The sequence below is a fragment of the Pseudophryne corroboree genome, chromosome 2, assembly GCF_028390025.1.
Source record: "Pseudophryne corroboree isolate aPseCor3 chromosome 2, aPseCor3.hap2, whole genome shotgun sequence".
In the NCBI taxonomy this organism is placed as follows: domain Eukaryota; kingdom Metazoa; phylum Chordata; class Amphibia; order Anura; family Myobatrachidae; genus Pseudophryne; species Pseudophryne corroboree.
In genome coordinates, this window is record NC_086445.1 from 1,050,928,960 (window position 1) to 1,050,950,855 (window position 21,896).

At 45.1% G+C, this 21,896-nt stretch overlaps 1 protein-coding gene across 1 annotated transcript in view; it reads right to left on the reverse strand.

Annotated features, from left to right (window-relative positions):
* Positions 1–264: 264 nt before the first annotated feature.
* The window catches only part of POGLUT1 (protein O-glucosyltransferase 1), a 56,880-nt gene continuing 35,248 nt past the window's right edge, over positions 265–21,896 (reverse strand). Inside the window, exon 11 of the mRNA XM_063956895.1 lies at positions 265–1,887. Within this exon, the coding sequence (XP_063812965.1) occupies positions 1,884–1,887 (4 nt within the window). The 3' untranslated portion in view covers positions 265–1,883. The remainder of the gene's footprint in view (positions 1,888–21,896) is intronic.

A 21,896-nucleotide genomic window follows, 5' to 3' on the forward strand; every position in this document is an offset into this window, starting at 1 on the left:
ACGCTCACAATGTTAAACCTTTATAACTATACCATAAAACAGTGTATTATGCAGTAAACCTTGGTGTAGTGATAAGATGAGAATACAACACTGTGTAAGCGGGTTTACACTAAAGCTGTTTGAGCGATAGAGACGCTCCTATTACCCACTGCAATATAATGATCACACAATACCGGTCTAAGGGTCTAACGCCTTTTAAGGAAATGAATGAACGTTCAAAAAGAATAATACAATACAAGTCATACACTACCAATATAACATAGACTACCTAACCAGATAACTACACATGAAATACAATATCAGTACAATAATAATATAAGAGAAACGAGAGAGAAAAAGAAGAGAGAGAGAGAGAGATATGGCTCACAATAACAAGAAAGACAATATGATTGCGGAGAAAACTTACGCACAAAGGGGAACGATCGCATGCGCCTCTGGATATCCAGCTCCCGATTATCAGCAATGAGAACCGTTGAAGAGTGAGAGCTGGATATGATCGGCTTGTCTATTTATGCCCCACACACAATACAATTCAATGGTCCCTACAATCTCATTGTTCATTGGACACAGGAATTCGTCTTCGCATTATAACAAAAGGTCATAGGTTGATTCATACAGGTGGGCTGTGTCTACTTCCAACTGCTCAGGTGGGTGGGAAACTAGGTTTCCCGCCGCATGGATAAGTAAGTGCAAATAATAGTAAATGGACATAAACTTCTTATGTCCATAACTATTCGCACGAGCGATTAATCCGCTTCAAACCAACACCGGAATATTGCTAATTAAATACTCTTCCGATGGATACTAAACACCACTGTATAATCCCTGTCTGACCCTTTGTATCAAACAAAGAGGGATCTCTTTGTCCATGAACATGCTATATTAACTAAACTTTCAGAATCTATCAAAGGGACCATGATCTACAAAATACGTTATACAGTTAAAATATGTTATGAACGAGTCGCCCGCTAGACGCACATAAACTTTACCGTAAATGCGCACACCGTGCGCCTGCGGGTGCCCGCAACGGCGAGTATGCGCACGCACGGCAGGGCTCACGAACGTGCAACAGGCACTCGCATGAGGTGCAAATATGGCAGTGTGCATAGTGATATTTTTCTGACTTTGACAGTCCACCCTTTGGCAGTCAACAATAACTGCCACTTCCTAAAACATTTCAAAACGAGGAAAATATATGTCAAGTGTAAATATTTCTATGGTTGGGTAGGGGAGGAGAAGGTAGGAAAAGGATATGACCTAGTGAGATAGCAGAAGCATGTGTGTATGAATCCATGTTTGGGGGGGTCATGTATCATCGTGCCGCACATGTTCTAAATCAAGCTTCGAGGTATTGCGAAGTATACATTTTAATTCCTTCTTATCCCGTGGTACGGGTCTGTGGATGGGCTGTCAAACTTTACCGAGCTCTTTTCGGCTGTGGTTGTAACAAAATGGGGAAGCACATTTTAGTTGATGATACATGAATGGGGGAATATGTGATTGCTGATATCTGTGCCTGTATTCCCTATCGACTATGTGTGTCATTACCTGAAGGTTGTAGAGATGAAGATAAGACACAATTATGGTAAATGCAGTGGTATTCTATGTCAGGTTAATGAACATTTGTCGGTTGAAGTCTTGTTCGGTGTCTGTTGAATGCAGTCTTCTTTGGGCTTTTGCCAATAGGTGTGAGCAAAAGCTTTGTCAATGTCCATAGACTTACAAAAAGTGTTGGGCTAGCGTAATTTTAAAATTTCTAGGGAAACTGGGGGTCTATGGCATAGTTCATCAAATATCTGTGTATAAGGTTGTCAAAACTTCTTCTTTAATCCATCTGTTGTCTGTATACAGGCTCGTCAAATTTCTCGTCCAAGTGGGTCTTTTTACCTTGGAGAAAACGGAAAAACAGGTGAAAGAAACGGACCGTATAATCGCATTTTCATCACATCATTGTTTCTACCGTTGGGTCATAAATCAAATCCATTGGAATTACAATTTCCTCACTCCTTAGACTCATTACCCTGGTACTACGTTTGCACTTCATTAAAGCCTGACCGCATCTAAATATCAAGCCAATCGTTATGACAACACCTAAGATACATAGGAGAAACTTCCCTACATCCATTATGACTCCTTGAGCCCATTCTCCTAAACCAGAGAACCAATTTTGTGGGTTCAACCATGACACCCAACCAGTCAGCTCATTACCTACAGCAGCAAGGGTGAGATTGTGTCTCCTGCGAAATTCCCACTTTAATTGGAGAATATCGTCCATCTTTTGGTCTATGACCTCGACCGGATCCTCGGTACTATTCGTTATATATGTGCAGCATTTCACGCCGTACTGCGTTGCCAGTGTGACACAATATCCACCTGTCACTGCCGTGAGATAATTGAGAACCATTCTATGCTGAACCAGTTCTGTTTTATAAGCTTGAAGCTCTCTTCCAGTATACCTAAAAGTGTCATCATACATTTCTGTGATATTGTCTAACAAATTTGCGAGCGCAGATATGTATTTATAATTCAACACTCCTCTGGCGGTGCAAGTGATGTCTAACGCGAGTAGAACCTGAATCCCGGTGGATTCATGGATCATGTCAGAGGCCGAATGCTCTGTTCTTTCTATCAGGTGCCGTTTAACTACGTGCTCGTAATGAGTGTGAGTATAAGGAGCTTGGGCACCACGGTGTATATCTTTCATTTTGGCATGTGATACAGTCATTACTTCAGGCAGTACTTTTCCAATATAACACAATCCTTCAGAGTTTGGGGCAAGCCACTTATACGCCTTCCTCCCGCATATGAAATATGCATCATCGGGGAGAACATATGGGACGGAGTAGGACATAACCATATTACACATTTTCCATGTGAAATCTCCTAACCCTAATTCTCCCATCTGTCTAGTACACGTATCAGTTTGTACGATATGTGCGCAGTATCCTGGTGATACCTCTCCAACTCTCGTAATCCTACTTCCTAGGGTATACCTATATCGGAAAGATTTTCCTCTACTGGCTATGTGGCGTATAAGTTCTGTATCTGTTGGCATTCTATCTGCTCTATATGAAAAGGTCATGGTTTGGTTACTCCATGACACTTCCCAATTTCCCGGCTTTCGGGGGTTGGAAATGTTAAAACATATTAGGGATCTATCCACATGGTATTGGTGGAGCTTCAAACTAGGAGGACTGGAGATATTAAACCTCCTGTCCACCGGTCTCCCACCCTTTAGCTCAAGTACCTCCCCTACCGTTAAAGGAAAAGGTACTAGTCCTGATTTGCTATGACCTTGAGGTACTTGAGAACATACCCAACAATCTGTTTGATTTAACACACTACCCACTAAGGAGTGATAGTCACTCAAGGGATGCCGGTCCATGTGGATATTAAAACTGGATTGGCATTTCTTGATGCACCCATCCTCAACTACATTGTCACAGAGCCAGGGCCGAAACTAGGATTTTTGTCACCCGGGGCAAGGTAGTCATTTGACACCCCCCCCCCCCCCCCCCCCCGCAAAAAAAAAAAAATATATTTTACAATAAATAAATAAAAATAATAAAATAAAATAAAAAAAATAAAAAATAAATGAATAAAAATATTATATATATATATATATATATATATATATATATATATATATCTCTTTCAGAACTTTTTTACCTGAAAAACTGCCTTTTCTAACATATATTTCATATCCAGGAAAAAGTGTCCCCATTTTACACAGTACGACAGGCAAGTGTCCCCATTCCCCATTTTACACATTGCGGCAGACAGGTGACCCCATTTTACACATTGCGGCAGACAGGTGTCCCCATTTTACACATTGCGGCAGGAAAAAGTGTCCCCATTTTACACATTGCGGCAGGAAAAAATGTCCCCATTTTACACATTGCGGCAGGCACAGGTCCCCATTTTACACATTGTGGCAGGCACAGGTCCCCATTTTACACATTGCGGCAGGCACAGGTCCCCATTTTACACATTGCGGCAGGCACAGGTCCCCATTTTACACATTGCGGCAGGCACAGGTCCCCATTTTACACAGTACGCTGGCAAGTGTCCCCATTTTACACATTGCGGCAGGCACAGGTCCCCATTTTACACATTGCGGCAGGTACAGGTCCCCATTTTACACATTGCGGCAGGTACAGGTCCCCATTTTACACAGTACGCTGGCAAGTGTCCCCATTTTACACATTGCGGCAGGCACAGGTCCCCATTTTACACAGTACGCTGGCAAGTGTCCCCATTTTACACATTGCGGCAGGCACAGGTCCCCATTTTACACATTGCGGCAGGTACAGGTCCCCATTTTACACATTGTGGCAGGCACAGGTCCCCATTTTACACATTGCGGCAGGTACAGGTCCCCATTTTACACATTGCGGCAGGTACAGGTCCCCATTTTACACAGTACGCTGGCAAGTGTCCCCATTTTACACATAGCGGCAGGCACAGGTCCCCATTTTACACATTGCGGCAGGCACAGGTCCCCAATTTACACATTGCGGCAGGCACAGGTCCCCATTTTACACATTGCGGCAGGCACAGGTCCCCATTTTACACAGTACGCTGGCAAGTGTCCCCATTTTACACATAGCGGCAGGCACAGGTCCCCATTTTACACATTGCGGCAGGCACAGGTCCCCATTTTACACAGTACGCTGGCAAGTGTCCCCATTTTACACATAGCGGCAGGCACAGGTCCCCATTTTACACAGTACGCTGGCAAGTGTCCCCATTTTACACATTGTGGCAGGCACAGGTCCCCATTTTACACATTGTGGCAGGCACAGGTCCCCATTTTACACATTGCGGCAGGCACAGGTCCCCATTTTACACATTGTGGCAGGCACAGGTCCCCATTTTACACATTGTGGCAGGCACAGGTCCCCATTTTACACATTGTGGCAGGCACAGGTCCCCATTTTACACATTGTGGCAGGCACAGGTCCCCATTTTACACATAGCGGCAGGCACAGGTCCCCATTTTACACATAGCGGCAGGTACAGGTCCCCATTTTACACATAGCGGCAGGTACAGGTCCCCATTTTACACATAGCGGCAGGTACAGGTCCCCATTTTACACATTGTGGCAGGCACAGGTCCCCATTTTACACATTGTGGCAGGCACAGGTCCCCATTTTACACATAGCGGCAGGCACAGGTCCCCATTTTACACATAGCGGCAGGCACAGGTCCCCATTTTACACATTGTGGCAGGTACAGGTCCCCATTTTACACATTGTGGCAGGCACAGGTCCCCATTTTACACATTGTGGCAGGCACAGGTCCCCATTTTACACATAGCGGCAGGCACAGGTCCCCATTTTACACATTGCGGCAGGCACAGGTCCCCATTTTACACATTGTGGCAGGCACAGGTCCCCATTTTACACATAGCGGCAGGTACAGGTCCCCATTTTACACATTGCGGCAGGCACAGGTCCCCATTTTACACATTGTGGCAGGCACAGGTCCCCATTTTACACATAGCGGCAGGCACAGGTCCCCATTTTACAAATTGCGGCAGGCACAGGTCCCCATTTTACACATTGTGGCAGGCACAGGTCCCCATTTTACACATTGTGGCAGGCACAGGTCCCCATTTTACACATTGCGGCAGGCACAGGTCCCCATTTTACACATTGCGGCAGGCACAGGTCCCCATTTTACACAGTACGCTGGCAAGTGTCCCCATTTTACACATAGCGGCAGGCACAGGTCCCCATTTTACACATTGCGGCAGGCACAGGTCCCCATTTTACACATTGTGGAAGGCACAGGTCCCCATTTTACACATTGTGGCAGGCACAGGTCCCCATTTTACACATTGTGGCAGGCACAGGTCCCCATTTTACACATTGTGGCAGGCACAGGTCCCCATTTTACACATTGTGGCAGGTACAGGTCCCCATTTTACACATAGCGGCAGGTACAGGTCCCCATTTTACACATTGTGGCAGGCACAGGTCCCCATTTTACACATTTCGGCAGGCACAGGTCCCCATTTTACACATTGCGGCAGGCACAGGTCCCCATTTTACACAGTACGCTGGCAAGTGTCCCCATTTTACACATAGCGGCAGGCACAGGTCCCCATTTTACACATTGCGGCAGGCACAGGTCCCCATTTTACACATTGCGGCAGGCACAGGTCCCCATTTTACACAGTACGCTGGCAAGTGTCCCCATTTTACACATAGCGGCAGGCACAGGTCCCCATTTTACACATTGTGGCAGGCACAGGTCCCCATTTTACACATAGCGGCAGGTACAGGTCCCCATTTTACACATTGCGGCAGGCACAGGTCCCCATTTTACACATTGTGGCAGGCACAGGTCCCCATTTTACACATTGTGGCAGGCACAGGTCCCCATTTTACACATAGCGGCAGGCACAGGTCCCCATTTTACACATTGCGGCAGGAACAGGTCCCCATTTTACACATTGTGGCAGGCACAGGTCCCCATTTTACACATAGCGGCAGGTACAGGTCCCCATTTTACACATTGCGGCAGGCACAGGTCCCATTTTACACATTGTGGCAGGCACAGGTCCCCATTTTACACATTGTGGCAGGCACAGGTCCCCATTTTACACATAGCGGCAGGCACAGGTCCCCATTTTACACATTGCGGCAGGCACAGGTCCCCATTTTACACATTGTGGCAGGCACAGGTCCCCATTTTACACATTGTGGCAGGCACAGGTCCCCATTTTACACATTGCGGCAGGCACAGGTCCCCATTTTACACATTGCGGCAGGCACAGGTCCCCATTTTACACAGTACGCTGGCAAGTGTCCCCATTTTACACATAGCGGCAGGCACAGGTCCCCATTTTACACATTGCGGCAGGCACAGGTCCCCATTTTACACATTGTGGAAGGCACAGGTCCCCATTTTACACATTGTGGCAGGCACAGGTCCCCATTTTACACATTGTGGCAGGCACAGGTCCCCATTTTACACATTGTGGCAGGCACAGGTCCCCATTTTACACATTGTGGCAGGTACAGGTCCCCATTTTACACATAGCGGCAGGTACAGGTCCCCATTTTACACATTGTGGCAGGCACAGGTCCCCATTTTACACATTTCGGCAGGCACAGGTCCCCATTTTACACATTGCGGCAGGCACAGGTCCCCATTTTACACAGTACGCTGGCAAGTGTCCCCATTTTACACATAGCGGCAGGCACAGGTCCCCATTTTACACATTGCGGCAGGCACAGGTCCCCATTTTACACATTGCGGCAGGCACAGGTCCCCATTTTACACAGTACGCTGGCAAGTGTCCCCATTTTACACATAGCGGCAGGCACAGGTCCCCATTTTACACAGTACGCTGGCAAGTGTCCCCATTTTACACATAGCGGCAGGCACAGGTCCCCATTTTACACAGTACGCTGGCAAGTGTCCCCATTTTACACATAGCGGCAGGCACAGGTCCCCATTTTACACATTGCGGCAGGTGGTGGAGGGAGAGAGAGAGAGAGGAAGGGAGAGGGGCTGACTTACATTTGAAGCGGTTCTCGCCGCTCTTCAGCCGCCTCTCCCTCCTCGTCTGCGCGGCTCCGGGCTCCCCCTTCTCCCTCCTCCGGCGGGGTTTCGTGGAATGACGCGTTTGCGCCGTGACGTCACGACGCAATCGCGTCATTCCGCGAAACCCCGCCCCCCGAGCTGGGCACTCGGGAGAAGGGGGTTTAAAAGTGTTAAAAGTGCCGCGGCGGGTGTTAGGGGGTCTCGGCGCCCCCTCCAATCTGGCGCCCAGGTCGCCTGCCCCCCTAGCCCCCCCCTAGTTTCGGCACTGACAGAGCCTACAGATACAGTTTTCTTCAGCTAACAATCCTTCACAATTCCTTCTATGGTCTATGTTATCGGATCGTTTTCTGATACTCGCCTTTGCTTGTTGATTATGTTGTTCTTGGAAAACTACGCCTCCATCTCCGTCATCAGAACCCATTCCAGAACCTCTCTCGACCTCCATGGTACTCTCGCCGGAACAGACTGCTCTGGTCAACATCATGGTCAACAGGAAAATCCGGATCACAGTCTCTTGAGGCAAGTCCATCTTGTAGGAGGAAACAGAGAAGAATGAGAAGGGGGAAAAAAATAGTTGAGGGAGAGGGGATGGGAAGTGGAGAAAAACAATAAAAGGGAACAGGGAATCGACAACTGCTTTTGATCTTGTGATTTTCAATGCTCAGGTGCCGCCTCAGTCCTCCTGGAACAGACACTCCAGTGATACAACTTCCTCTACCGTCTGTTCCTTATCACGGGACCTCTCTGGATCAGCAACCTTCTTACAATGGGACGAATGAACCCAAGTCTCTCTCTCGGCAACCTTCAATGCTGTAGTGCTAGTCAATAAGACTTGGTATGGTCCTTCCCATCTGTCAATGAGGCAACCTGAGCGTAGAAAATTCCGTATCATTACATAATCCCCAGGTTCAATGTCATGACAATTACTATCTGGTAAATCAGGAATCACCAACTTCAAATTATCATTTTGATTCCTTAGCTGTTTACTCATGTTAATCAAGTATTTTACAGTCACTTCATTGTTACACTTCAAATCATCCTGAGGGTTAATCATAACATGCGGTTGTCGACCAAACAAGATTTCAAAGGGAGACAGATTAAGAGGGGACCTGGGAGTGGTTCTGATGCTGTATAGTACAATGGGTAAAGCTTCTGGCCATGTCAATCCTGTTTCTGCCATAACTTTGCTCAGTTTATTTTTAATAGTGCTGTTCACTCTTTCCACCTTCGCACTCGCCTGTGGACGGTATGGAGTGTGCAGCTTGCTATCAATTCCCATCAACTTACACATTCCTTGAAAGACATCACCTGTAAAATGGGTACCCCTATCACTTTTAATTATTCTAGGGATACCATATCTACATACAAATTTCTGCACAATTTTCTTAGCAGTAAACATAGCGGTATTTGTGGCCGCAGGAAATGCTTCGACCCAATTTGAGAACACATCTATACAAACAAGTACATATTTCAAATTTCGACAAGGGGGTAATTGGATAAAGTCAATCTGTATTACCTGAAAAGGTCCGCCTGTAGGTGGGATATGAGATGGTTCTGTTGGTATTGCCTTTCCGATATTCTTTCTCAAACAGGTAAGGCATGACATTGCTCTCTTACCTGCATGGGATGAAAATCCTGGGGCGCACCAATATGCTCTTACCAACTTACACATTCCCTCCTTGCCCAGATGAGTCAGCCCATGTGCTGCCTCAGCTAAACATGGAAGATATGTTCTGGGGGCCACTGGTTTACCTTGTCCATCCGTCCAGAGTACTCCTGGCCATATCCTTTTGCCTTCCAGACTGCCTTTTCCTGTGTGGAACACAAATTTTGCATCTCACACAACTTCTGTGTGTTGATGGTATTGAATACCATCAATTGTGTGGTGTCTGTCTGTCTGGGGGTACCAGCTGCTAACTTAGCAGCTTCGTCTGCTCGGCAGTTACCAAGTGATACTGGGTCCTGGCTATATGTGTGTGCTTTACACTTGATAACAGCCACTCTGTCGGGTTCCTGTATCGCTGTTAGAAGCCTTTTTATGTGAGCTGCATGCGCTACCGGTGTACCAGCTGCCGTCATGAAATTTCTGAGGCGCCATAGGGCTCCGAAATCATGGACTACCCCGAATGCGTATCTAGAGTCGGTGTAGATATTGGCTGACTTGCCCTTAGCCAATTCACATGCTCTGGTTAGGGCGACCAGTTCAGCAACCTGGGCTGAGTGAGGTGGGCCTAGCGGTTCTGCTTCTATGGTGCCTTGGTCATCTACGACTGCGTATCCAGTACACAAGTCTCCCGAGTCCGACTGTCTGTGACAACTACCATCCGTGTAGAAGGTAAGATCTACATCTTCCAGTGGGTTGTCACTGATGTCAGGCCTTGCGGTAAAATTTTGGGTCAAATATTCCATACAATCATGTGTGTCCTCCTTTGTATTAAATTCTCCTTCCCCACCACTCTCATCCTCCACCCTTTGTGCCTGTCCAGGCACACCTGGGAGATATGTTGCAGGATTTAATGCACTGCATCTCCTTATGGTGATGTTTACGGGGGCCATTAGTGCCAATTCCCATCTTGTAAACCGCGCTGATGAGACGTGCCTGGTTTGGGCAGAATTTAGCAAGGCTGACACTGCATGTGGTGTATGAATTGTGAGGTTGTGACCTAGCACTACATCTTCGCTTTTCGTTACTAGCAATGCTATCGCAGCAACGCTTCGCAAGCATGTGGGGAGGGATCGCGCTACCGTATCTAGCTGAGCGCTGTAGTATGCTACTGGCCTGCTGGCATCACCGTGCTTTTGGGTTAGGACGCCTGCCGCGCAACCAGCACTTTCTGTTCCGTACAGCTCAAAGGGTTTCCCATAGTCTGGCATACCTAATGCTGGCGCTTGTGTTAGGCACTGTTTAAGTTTCTCAAATGCCTTCTCGGACTCGTCTGTATGCGAAATCCGATCCGGTTTGTTTGAGGAGGCCATCTCCTGCAAAGGTAACGCTAGAATGGAAAACCCTGGGATCCAGTTACGGCAATACCCACACATTCCTAAAAACGTTCTGATCTGTTGCTGGGTTTGTGGCAGAGTCATGTCTCTAATTGCTTGAATTCTATCAGCGGTCAGGTGTCTCAGTCCTTGTGTTAGACAGTGTCCCAAATATTTTACTTTAGTTTGGCATAATTGTAACTTGTCTTTGGAAACCTTGTGTCCTGTGTCTGAAAGATGAAACAGGAGCTGTTTCGTATCCTTCAGGGATGCTTCCACTGAATCAGAACACAGTAGTAAATCATCCACGTACTGTATCAATACTGATCCACTCTCTGATTGGAAAGACTGTAAACAATCATGCAAAGCCTGGGAAAATATACTTGGACTGTCTATGAAACCTTGTGGTAATCGAGTCCATGTGTATTGGACTCCTCTGTATGTAAATGCAAACAAATATTGGCTGTCAGGATGCAGGGGTACCGAAAAGAAAGCGGAGCAGAGGTCAATAACAGTGAAAAATTTCGCAGTGGGAGGGATTTGCATAAGGATGACAGCTGGATTTGGCACTACGGGGAACTGACTCTCAACTATTTTGTTAATCCCCCTTAGATCCTGCACTAGCCGGTAACCCCTCCCCCCACTCTTTTTCACAGGGAAGATGGGACTATTAGCAGTGCTGGACGTTCTTACCAGAATGCCCTGTTGTAGCAAGCGCTCTATTACTGGGTATACTCCTAACTCCACCTCTGGCTTCAGAGGGTACTGTGGGATTTTTGGAGCTATCCTACCATCTTTTACTTGCACAACTACTGGAGCTACGTTTGCCATCAATCCAGTGTCTTGTCCATCTTTAGTCCAAAGTGACTCTGGTATCTGGGATGTCATTTCTTCTACTTGGGATGGAGTCCTATTTGTCATAATGGTATGTGACATTAATTTTGATGGGGAGTCTAACATGTCTCGCACTTCCTGAGCGTGATTCTCAGGTATGTCCAAGAATACACCTTCAGGAGTACAATAAATGACGCACCCCATTTTACACAATAAGTCTCTTCCCAGGAGATTTGTCGGTGCCGATGCAGCCAGCAAAAAGGAATGCTTGGTATGTAAAGGCCCTATTGTAATCTCGGCTGGTTTGCTAACAGGGTAATGCTGGACTACTCCCGTTACTCCCATGGCTGGAATTGTCTTACCAGTGGTTCTCATGCCCACTGTCGAATTTATCACTGATTTGGCCGCCCCCGTATCTACAAGAAAGTTTAATGATTTACCAGCTACATTATTTGCAATTTCGGGTTCACTTCCAAGACTTGCAATCAATTTTACTGGCTGCAGATTACAGGTATGGCCACACCCCTATTGGGTATGGTGACCTCCCTGGATCCCGCTGGCAGCAACTACTTGTGAAGGGGTTAAATGGGAACTACCAGAGGCTTGCCAGTCTCTGTTCGGGGGGTATCTTTTTGTTTCCCCTGCATGTGGCTCATAACTCCGTTTCTGCGGACCCTGCTCCCAATGTCGTGTGTCGTGTCGTTGTCTAGGGGGTTGATAAGACTTTTGTATGTTTCTCGATTTACAGTCTCGTGCAAAGTGTCCCTCTCTATGACAGGAATAACAGGTTACCACATTTGACTTACCCACAGGGTTTGGTGATCTATACAAAGGCTGCCTTGTGGTCAGGGCCTGTATACTTACGGCCATTAACTTATCACTTTGTGACTCCCTGTGTCTGGTGATATTCCGATCGTGATCCACAGCTGCCTCTCTCAAAGTAGCCACCGACAGACCTCGCCAACATGGTTGCGTGGTCTGTACCCTTGTCTTTAATGCCTCTTTTAAACCATCCATTAGTACAGATACTGCTACTTCTCGATGGTTTATGTTTGTTTTAATGTCCTCTATGCCTGTGTATTTTGCCATATCTAGTAATGCCCTGTGAAAATATTCTGCAGCAGTTTCTGACTCTTTTTGTTTAATGGAGAAAATCTTCTTCCATTTAACTACAGCTGGAAAATACTCCTTTAACTGTAAACTTATCCTTTTTACATTGTCTTTGTTGTACACATCTGTAAGAGGTACATCCTGATCCAATCCACAGTCAGCTAAAAATTGAGCCGAGTCGACATTGGAGGGTAAACAAGCCCTCAGCAATACCTGCCAGTCTTTGTTATTGGGCTCTAAAGTGTTCCCTAGGTCTCTGATGTATTTCTGGCTAGCAACTAAGTCTTTCCTAGGGTCAGGGAATTCAGACACTATGGTTCTTAATTCCATTCGGGAAAACGGGCTGTACATGGCAATGTTTCTGATAGGAGTGACTCCTGTGGTGTCCGTTTTCCCATTGGGAACTGCGATTACCCTAACGGGAGCAAGTTTAATAACATTGTTCTGTGTAGATTCTACAGCCTGTGGTGAAATGGTTTCAGCATAGTGTATGGTGCCGTACTTACCCGTAGATACGACCTCACCTGTCCCTCCGCTAGGGGCCTTTGTTACTAATCTTAAGGGTTGGGCCGTGCCTACTGTTGTTTCTGATATGGTGGCTGCTAGAGAGAGCGCCGATATTGTTGCCGATTCGTCCTCTTGATCACACTCCTGGGGAAAGTTCAAAACAGGGTACAACTTGCACGGGTTAATACTTGCATTGGTTAACTTATTAACATTTACACAGTTGCTAAGTGTTTGTTTGTTACACCCTAATGCGTCATTCTCCGCAACCAATTTCTCTCCCGATATGTATGGTGGCGGCGGGGCCGTGGCTATCAGTTTCCTGATAGGATTAGATCCCGCCGCCTGAGCCAATCCTCTCTGTATTTCACCCTCCTGTTGCCATAACTGCAAATAATCATAATGTTTGATTCGTCTCTTTGTTGACTTAATGAGACATATCCTCCTCCTTAAATTTTGTAACACTTCTGGGCTAAAGCTGCCTACTCTTGGGAACTTCTCCCCGTCTTGTACCGTCATTCTCTCCCATTCATCACATAAAACCTCTGTGTGTGAACCGTATTTTTCACACATTACGTACCTTGCCGACCCGATTGGTCGGTTTACTGAATCAACCCGAACCGAGGTTGATTGCCCCCTACCTGAACAATTGGCCCCCATACCTGTAGGTGTTGCTTTCACCACCTCTGACCTTCAATCAGGGTCTTCAGCGAACCCTTACAAAACCAAAATGTTCAAGATAGGCTGACGGTGGCGGTTTACCGAGTACCCCACTCACTCGCCCACGCCGACCAATACGACCTACACACTGCCCTAGTGCTGGCGTACTCGACCCAGGGCCCCTATGAACCTTCGTTTACTGGAACATGTGAGTGTGATCCGCAGAGCATTAACCCTTTCCAGTAACTGTTGGTTGTTGGATAATTCCTGAGTGACCAGCGAACTTCCCTTTAGAAAATAAAAAATTACACAAATCACGTCAGAATGTACAAATAGTGTTTATGACCCGTTTCGTACACAAATGGTACTGGTCAGATTAACTAATGCACACAATTACGTGTGGTACAATCGTTCAGCACATAAGCAACTAATCTTATGTGCGGAGCGACCAGTGGAATCGAAAATTGCGGCTGCGAATTCCTTCAGCATGAGCTTTATTGGCCTATATGGGTTCTGCACCAACCCCCTGGGTTGTGCTCTTTTCTCTATTTATAGCGGACTTCTTTGTCCGCTGTACCTGGACCTCCTGGTCAATTCCGGACCTCCTGGTCTGTGCTACAATAGACCTCCTGGTCTGCTATACTCTAATGCTCAGATTTTATGTTTAACAAAGGATGCCTCCCTTGCCACCATGCACGTCACTTACATGTATGTACCCTGCGAGAACTCGACTTCTTGTGGTTCAACCTCAAAAAATTGTATAAACTTATATATGCAAACACTCACTCACCACATGTACACTTTTGTTTCTATTTCTATTTCTGCGCAGAAATTTTCTTTCCTTTAGACCAGATGTGTTGTAAATTTGGAGAAGGATCTGTTAGTCTAAATTTCGGACACTAAAATAGATTTGCGCTATTTATCGCGTTGCCACCTTTTCGCCTGTTACAATAACACTAGCGTGTGATTTGAGTTACGTGGGCGTACCCGGACGCTCCGTTGCGTAATATACGCTGCGTGCGTCGGCCTTTGAGTTGCGTACGCGAGTCTCATCCTTTGTTAGAGACACGTGTACACTACACAAAGCAAATATCCACCGTAACACAATTTTTTTTCACGTTTATCAATGTAGATGATCCTCGATCATCTACCGAACACCACACCAATCTCTCCTTGTATCTTTAGGTAGAGCTGCGTGCGTGTTTTGCAATTTATCCCTTAATGTATTACTTTTATACTTTAACTATGAAATAGCGACAAATTTCTCTTAGCACGTTTATCAATTATAAAATGGCAAACAGGAGAGTGATATATGAGAATACACAAATGAAAAGAAATGCAGATATATGCGTGCGTGCGTACGCAAAACAGAAATAAACAGTTTTAAAAGACACTAGCGTGTTGTTCTTACCTCCGGTTCCGGATTCCCTCAGCACCCTTTACTAAGCGAAGCAGACGCTTATCCAGACAGCACTGCGAGGAATATGATCTCCCGCCCTTTGCTGATGGATAATGTCTGCTGAAATTACCTAGTATAGATATGTGAAGGACGGACGAGCCGCCAATTGATAAAGCCAAATATTTATCTTACTTAAAACCCTTTAAGAGGCCTAAGAACACTGTACGCTATTGACGTCTGGAGTACCGTAAGGGTACGCACGTTGCGTAACAATCGCTTAGCCGTAATCGAGACGCTCACGCGTTACGTTCGCTCACGGCCAAGAGATCACAGGCAGGCCCGCTATCGGCTGCCGACTAACGTTATGGTTCGCTATAGCGTAGTGGACGCTCGGGACCATGAGGAGATCACCAGCGGCGCAGACGCTCACAATGTTAAACCTTTATAACTATACCATAAAACAGTGTATTATGCAGTAAACCTTGGTGTAGTGATAAGATGAGAATACAACACTGTGTAAGCGGGTTTACACTAAAGCTGTTTGAGCGATAGAGACGCTCCTATTACCCACTGCAATATAATGATCACACAATACCGGTCTAAGGGTCTAACGCCTTTTAAGGAAATGAATGAACGTTCAAAAAGAATAATACAATACAAGTCATACACTACCAATATAACATAGACTACCTAACCAGATAACTACACATGAAATACAATATCAGTACAATAACAATATAAGAGAAACGAGAGAGAAAAAGAAGAGAGAGAGAGAGAGATATGGCTCACAATAACAAGAAAGACAATATGATTGCGGAGAAAACTTACGCACAAAGGGGAACGATCGCATGCGCCTCTGGATATCCAGCTCCCGATTATCAGCAATGAGAACCGTTGAAGAGTGAGAGCTGGATATGATGGGCTTGTCTATTTATGCCCCACACACAATACAATTCAATGGTCCCTACAATCTCATTGTTCATTGGACACAGGAATTCGTCTTCGCATTATAACAAAAGGTCATAGGTTGATTCATACAGGTGGGCTGTGTCTACTTCCAACTGCTCAGGTGGGTGGGAAACTAGGTTTCCCGCCGCATGGATAAGTAAGTGCAAATAATAGTAAATGGATATAAACTTCTTATGTCCATAACTATTCGCACGAGCGATTAATCCGCTTCAAACCAACACCGGAATATTGCTAATTAAATACTCTTCCGATGGATACTAAACACCACTGTATAATCCCTGTCTGACCCTTTGTATCAAACAAAGAGGGATCTCTTTGCCCATGAACATGCTATATTAACTAAACTTTCAGAATCTATCAAAGGGACCATGATCTACAAAATACGTTATACACTTAAAATATGTTATGAACGAGTCGCCCGCTAGACGCACATAAACTTTACCGTAAATGCGCACACCGTGCGCCTGCGGGTACCCGCAACGGCGAGTATGCGCACGCGCGGCAGGGCTCACGAACGTGCAACAGGCACTCGCATGAGGTGCAAATATGGCAGTGTGCATAGTGATATTTTTCTGACTTTGACATCTGTGATAAGGTTTTTTTTTTATGACCCCGATGTGATTATAGCCATTTGTTTGATGTTCACTGCCTACAGGTGCGGTCTATGTTGTTCTTAGAAGGCTACTGTCAGACGCAGAATAGCAATACTACATGAAATGATTATTAGCGAACTATACGTTCCCAGAAATTCTCCTGAGATGACAGGGCACATGGATAATGTCCCTGATCAAAGGGTGGAGCTGTCGAATACTGTGACAGAGACAACCTGCTGAAGGCCTAACAGTTATATATATGTACTACGGGATAGTACGTATATTATGCATACACCTAATAATCACAATATCAAAGGTGATCTACATTCACTAGTATAGTATAAAAGCATAAGAGAATCCATTTTGTTTCTAGATAGATGATACAATAGATTCATCTTGAACTTTGTACAGACTAAAAGACGAAAAACAACTTTGTTGGCTAAGTATTGATTCCACATACGCACATCCGAAAAGCTCATAGTGTCCAGCTTAATTCCTAATATAGACACATAGTTTAAGATCACGAGTATCTTTTAGTTTTCTTTGCCAATTGTCCTAATATTGCATAACACTGTATTTCAGATGAATGAACTCATATAGGAGGGTTATAAGAATGGGGCGTAACTGGTATGTTATAAAAATCATTGTTTTTACGTGTATCTGTTGTTGAAGCATTTTGACCCAGGCTTGAGAGGATGTTCCCTCTCAACCTGTATACGGGCGTGGCCTTTTTAATAAATAATTATTGATTTTGCTAAATCTAATTTTAATTCATTCTTTTACCTAACAACTCAAACAGCAACATGAGGGTTAATTTAATTAACCCTAAAAGGTATCCAACACCATCCACCAGCTTCCTGTGTGTGCCACACTCATCATTGTCCCTGGCTTTCTGTTTCACGCTCATCCCCAGCTTCCTATGTGTCACACTCATCCCTGTCCCCCAAATTCCTGTGTCACACATCACTGTCCCCCAGCTTCCTGTGTGTGTCACACTCATCCTTGTCCCCAGCTTCCTGTGTGCCACACTCATCCTGATCCTCCAGCTTCCTCAGTGAGTCACACTCATACCCGTTCCCCAGCTTCATGTGTATGCCACTGTCAAAGTCAAAAAATATTGCAGAACACACATCACGTACAAACTGCACACACATGTCCACTGCGCGTGCACTTGTTCTGCCGTGCGTGCACATATCCGCAATTTGCGTATGGTCGCTCCCGCGGTCCTGCGCATCGGCGCGTGGTATGGGTATTTACGGCAGAATTTGTGTACGCATGGAGAGCCATCAAAACACATTACATATTTAATCCAAATAGTGCACAATGTACACATAGTCTCCTTGCACCACATCAGAAAGTTATAGCTGTTTAAATGGTTGCAGAACAAAGGGATTCACCTTTACAGGATAAGAGGGGACAGACTAAGGTTATAAGGTGGTGTTTGGTATCCAGCTGTAGGGTATTTTAAGGGTAACATTCCGGTGTTGGTCTGCGGAAGATCGCATGTTCCTGCGGATAGTTATGTACAGAAGCAGAATATAGATATAAACTGTATTTACTGTATATTATGTATGCGGCGGGAATCCAGAGGAGACCACCCACAAGAGTAGTTGAGAAAGACATCGCCTACCTTTTCAAATCAACCTACGACCTCTCCTGTACTGTAAAAGTGCATTCCTGTGTCCAATGGACAAAGAGATTACAGTATCCATTGTATTGCTTTTGGAAGACTTGTATAAATAAAGCCTGCTGCAGCCTGCCCAGACACAAGACTCTCAACGTTATCTATTTGATGACAGAGGACCGGACCGGGAAGCGCACACGAATATACTCACGTATGTACATTGACTGTAGCCATTATTCTGTAATATTGTCTTGTATTGTAGCGTATAATTTGTATTGTAAACCCCCTTTCAGAAATAATCCACTGTGGTGTTGGAACCCAGCGGTAAAATCACAATTGGTGTCGTGTCCTCATTGCCCTGCTAAGGTTTAAAGTGTATTATTATTGCATAGCATTGCTGTAGAAAGTTTAAAGTGTATCTCTGGGTGTGTATGCGCTGTGAGTGCGTACACACGCCGCGCTGACGGTACAAAGTAAAGTCCGTACACTGTACAGGACTCTGTACGCTAATAGCGTAAAAGGTGCGTAGAGTGTGAATTAAGTATAGCGGCCGCTGCGGCTAAAGGTTTAAAGTGTATTTAAGGTGTGTTTAAGGTATAGCTTTCATTCCTGTAAAGATAATCAGCTTTATCAATTGGAGGCATCGTCTGGTTTTCCACATTTTTACTGCTTAACAGGTCACAAGCAGACTTAATCTATCAGCATAAGGGTGGACAGGTATCCTACGTATCTTTTCTTGGTCGGTGGATGCACTGAAAACCCTACTTAATTGCTGATTAGATGGTGTCTGCTCTGTATGGTTTGTAGGGATGCTGGTCGAACTCATAAGATAAACAGGAAAAAAGCTATTTAAAATCTGTGAATTTATTTTTGGCGCCAAATGCGTACACAACAAAAGCGTACACCCATACCCTGTGCATACTCTCCCACATTGTTGCCATAACATTCAGATTACTAGATTTATAATATAAATATTAAGGAAGTAAGTGTAAAACACAAACGCAGTCTGGCCTAGTTATAAAGGTTTATACAGAGAAACTGTGTGGTGTGTTACGTGAGCAATTATAGTTAATATTGCTCACATTTATAGAAATTGTGCGTTGTTTTATTGCGTCCGCACATTTGTACACGTGGTACGGAACGTGAGGACAGCGTACACAAAACGTGCACGTAGCGCAAGGCAGCGCAAGGCCGCACACGTGGCATAAAGGTACGCACGGTTGCGTAATTACGCAAGCTTGCGTAGCGTTGTGTGCGCATAATAAAACCACACGATAGTTCGTTTAGTTTAAAGGTGGGACAGTAGCCACGCTACAATAACACAAGATTGCCCAGTTTCCAAAGTTTAGTATAAAACCCTTATTTACTGTATTGCCTCTGGGAGTAAAGCTGCTTGTCTGAATGATAATTTTCTGTACAGAAAAATAAAGTGTATTTGAGTGAGCGAATACAGGAGTGAGTGGATACTGAACCCAAGTACTAGGTGGACTAGGTGGACACACTGGGTTAGTAGAGGCCCGGTGGCATAGGTTTCGCAACCCTGCGTTATTAACTAAGTGGACTAGGTGGACTGAGTGGTATCCCATACAACTCTAGGTGGTCTACTAGGTGGTCTACAACAATCGTAGGGCATATAGATAACTAGTATCTATAGGCTGTGCTATTGCATCACATGTCCGTTTGTTCTGCATAGCGCAACGTGATATTATTGTGTCACATTTGCTGTGGAAGAGCATACGCAGACGTGATTGTATAGACAAAGGGGTTTTTCTTTGATAACTTCGGGAAATCTCCCTGGTGGGCTTCACTGGAAAGGGTGAAGGATAGTTATCTAATTTCTCTGTTTTTCACCCTACAAACAATTCCAGTTGAAAGATACCGAAAAGGAAATTTTCACTGCCTCTCTCAGGAAAATATTCCAAACAGAACTTCCACCGAAAGAAATTACGGTGTAAGGTCTGATAGGAGCCCTAAGTTGGGTACATTGCGATCCGCTATCAACAGTGTATCGTTGTATTGGCCAGCGTGGGCGTGAGCGAGTGGTAGGCGCTCAGGTATACTTCCACCGTCTACTTATATTGAGTATTTTGGTGTTTGTGGGAATTTTTTAAAGGTATTAGAAGAGACCCACAAATATGGGAGCCAGTTGCTCAAGTAAGAGGCGTTTAGACAGGGTTCAGGCAGAATTGTGGCCAAAAGGCTCAGCAAGGTTTATCATGTGTGAAAAATATGGTTCACACACAGAAGGTTTATGCGATGAGTGAATATGTATGACCAACAATGATAGGGAACCATTCCCTAAGGTGGGCAGCTTTGAACCAGAGGCATTACAGAACTTAAGGTTAAGGATATGTCTGATAAAATTCAAGAAACAAAGGATTAAACATACAGACTGGTTAAATTTATGGCAACAGGAGGGGGATATGCAAAAGGAATTAGCTCGCGCAGCAGGGCATATATCATCGTGCCGTATATGTTCTAAATAAGCTTCGAGGTATTGCGAAGTATACATTAAATCCTTCTCATCCCGTATTAAGGGTCTGAAAATGGGCAAACAAACACTACCGAGCTCTTTTCGGCTTCTTATTCCAACAAATGGGATGCACATATAGTTGATGATACATGTAGGGGGAACATATGTGAGTGCTACTATATGTGGATATCACCTGTCGACTATGTGTGCCATTAACTGAAGGTTGCAGAGATTATTATTATTATTATTAGCAGTTATTTATATAGCGCACACATATTCCGCAGCGCTTTACAGAGCATATTTGCCCATTCACATCAGTCCCTGCCCCAGTGGGGCTTACAATCTAGATTCCCTACCACATGAACACACACAGACACATTCACTAGGGGTAATTTTGTTGGGAGTCAATTAACCTGCCAGTATATATTTGGATTGTGGGAGGAAACCGGAGTACCCATAGGAAACCCACGCAAGTACGGGGAGAATATACAAACTCCGCACAGTTAGGACCATGGTAGGAATCGAACCCATGACCTCAGTGCTGTGAGGCAGTAATGCTAACCACTACACCAACCATACTGCCCTAAAGAGAGATGAAGATAAGACACATATATGAAAATACATTCACATAAACATTTTGGGTAGGGTTGACATCTTTTCCGGTTGGATGTATCTGGGCAGAGGGGGAGACAGAGAAAAACGGGTGAAAGAAACAGGCCATGAAATTCATTTTTACAATCCTTATATCACAGTTTCTATTGAGGGGTCATAAATTAAATCTGCTGCTGTAAAAGCGCCCTCGCTCCTTAGACTCAACAAATTTGTGCTGCGCTTGCTCCGCGTTAGAATTTGAACACACCTGAATATCAGACCAATAATTATGATGACTCCCAGGATACAAAGGAGAAACTTCCCCACACTCATAATGACATTTTGAGCCTACTCTCCTAACCCTGAGAACCATTTGCGTGGGTTCAACCATGAGACCCAGCCGGTCAGTTCATTACCCACAGTCGCTAAGGTAAGATTGTGCTTCCTCCTGAACTCCCACTTCAACTGTAAAATCTCATCCATCTTGTGATCGATGATCTCCGTGGGGTCGTGAGTGCTATTCGTGATATACGTACAACACTTCACGCCATATTCAGTTGCCAGAGTAACACAGTACCCACCTGTCACAGCTGTAACGTAAT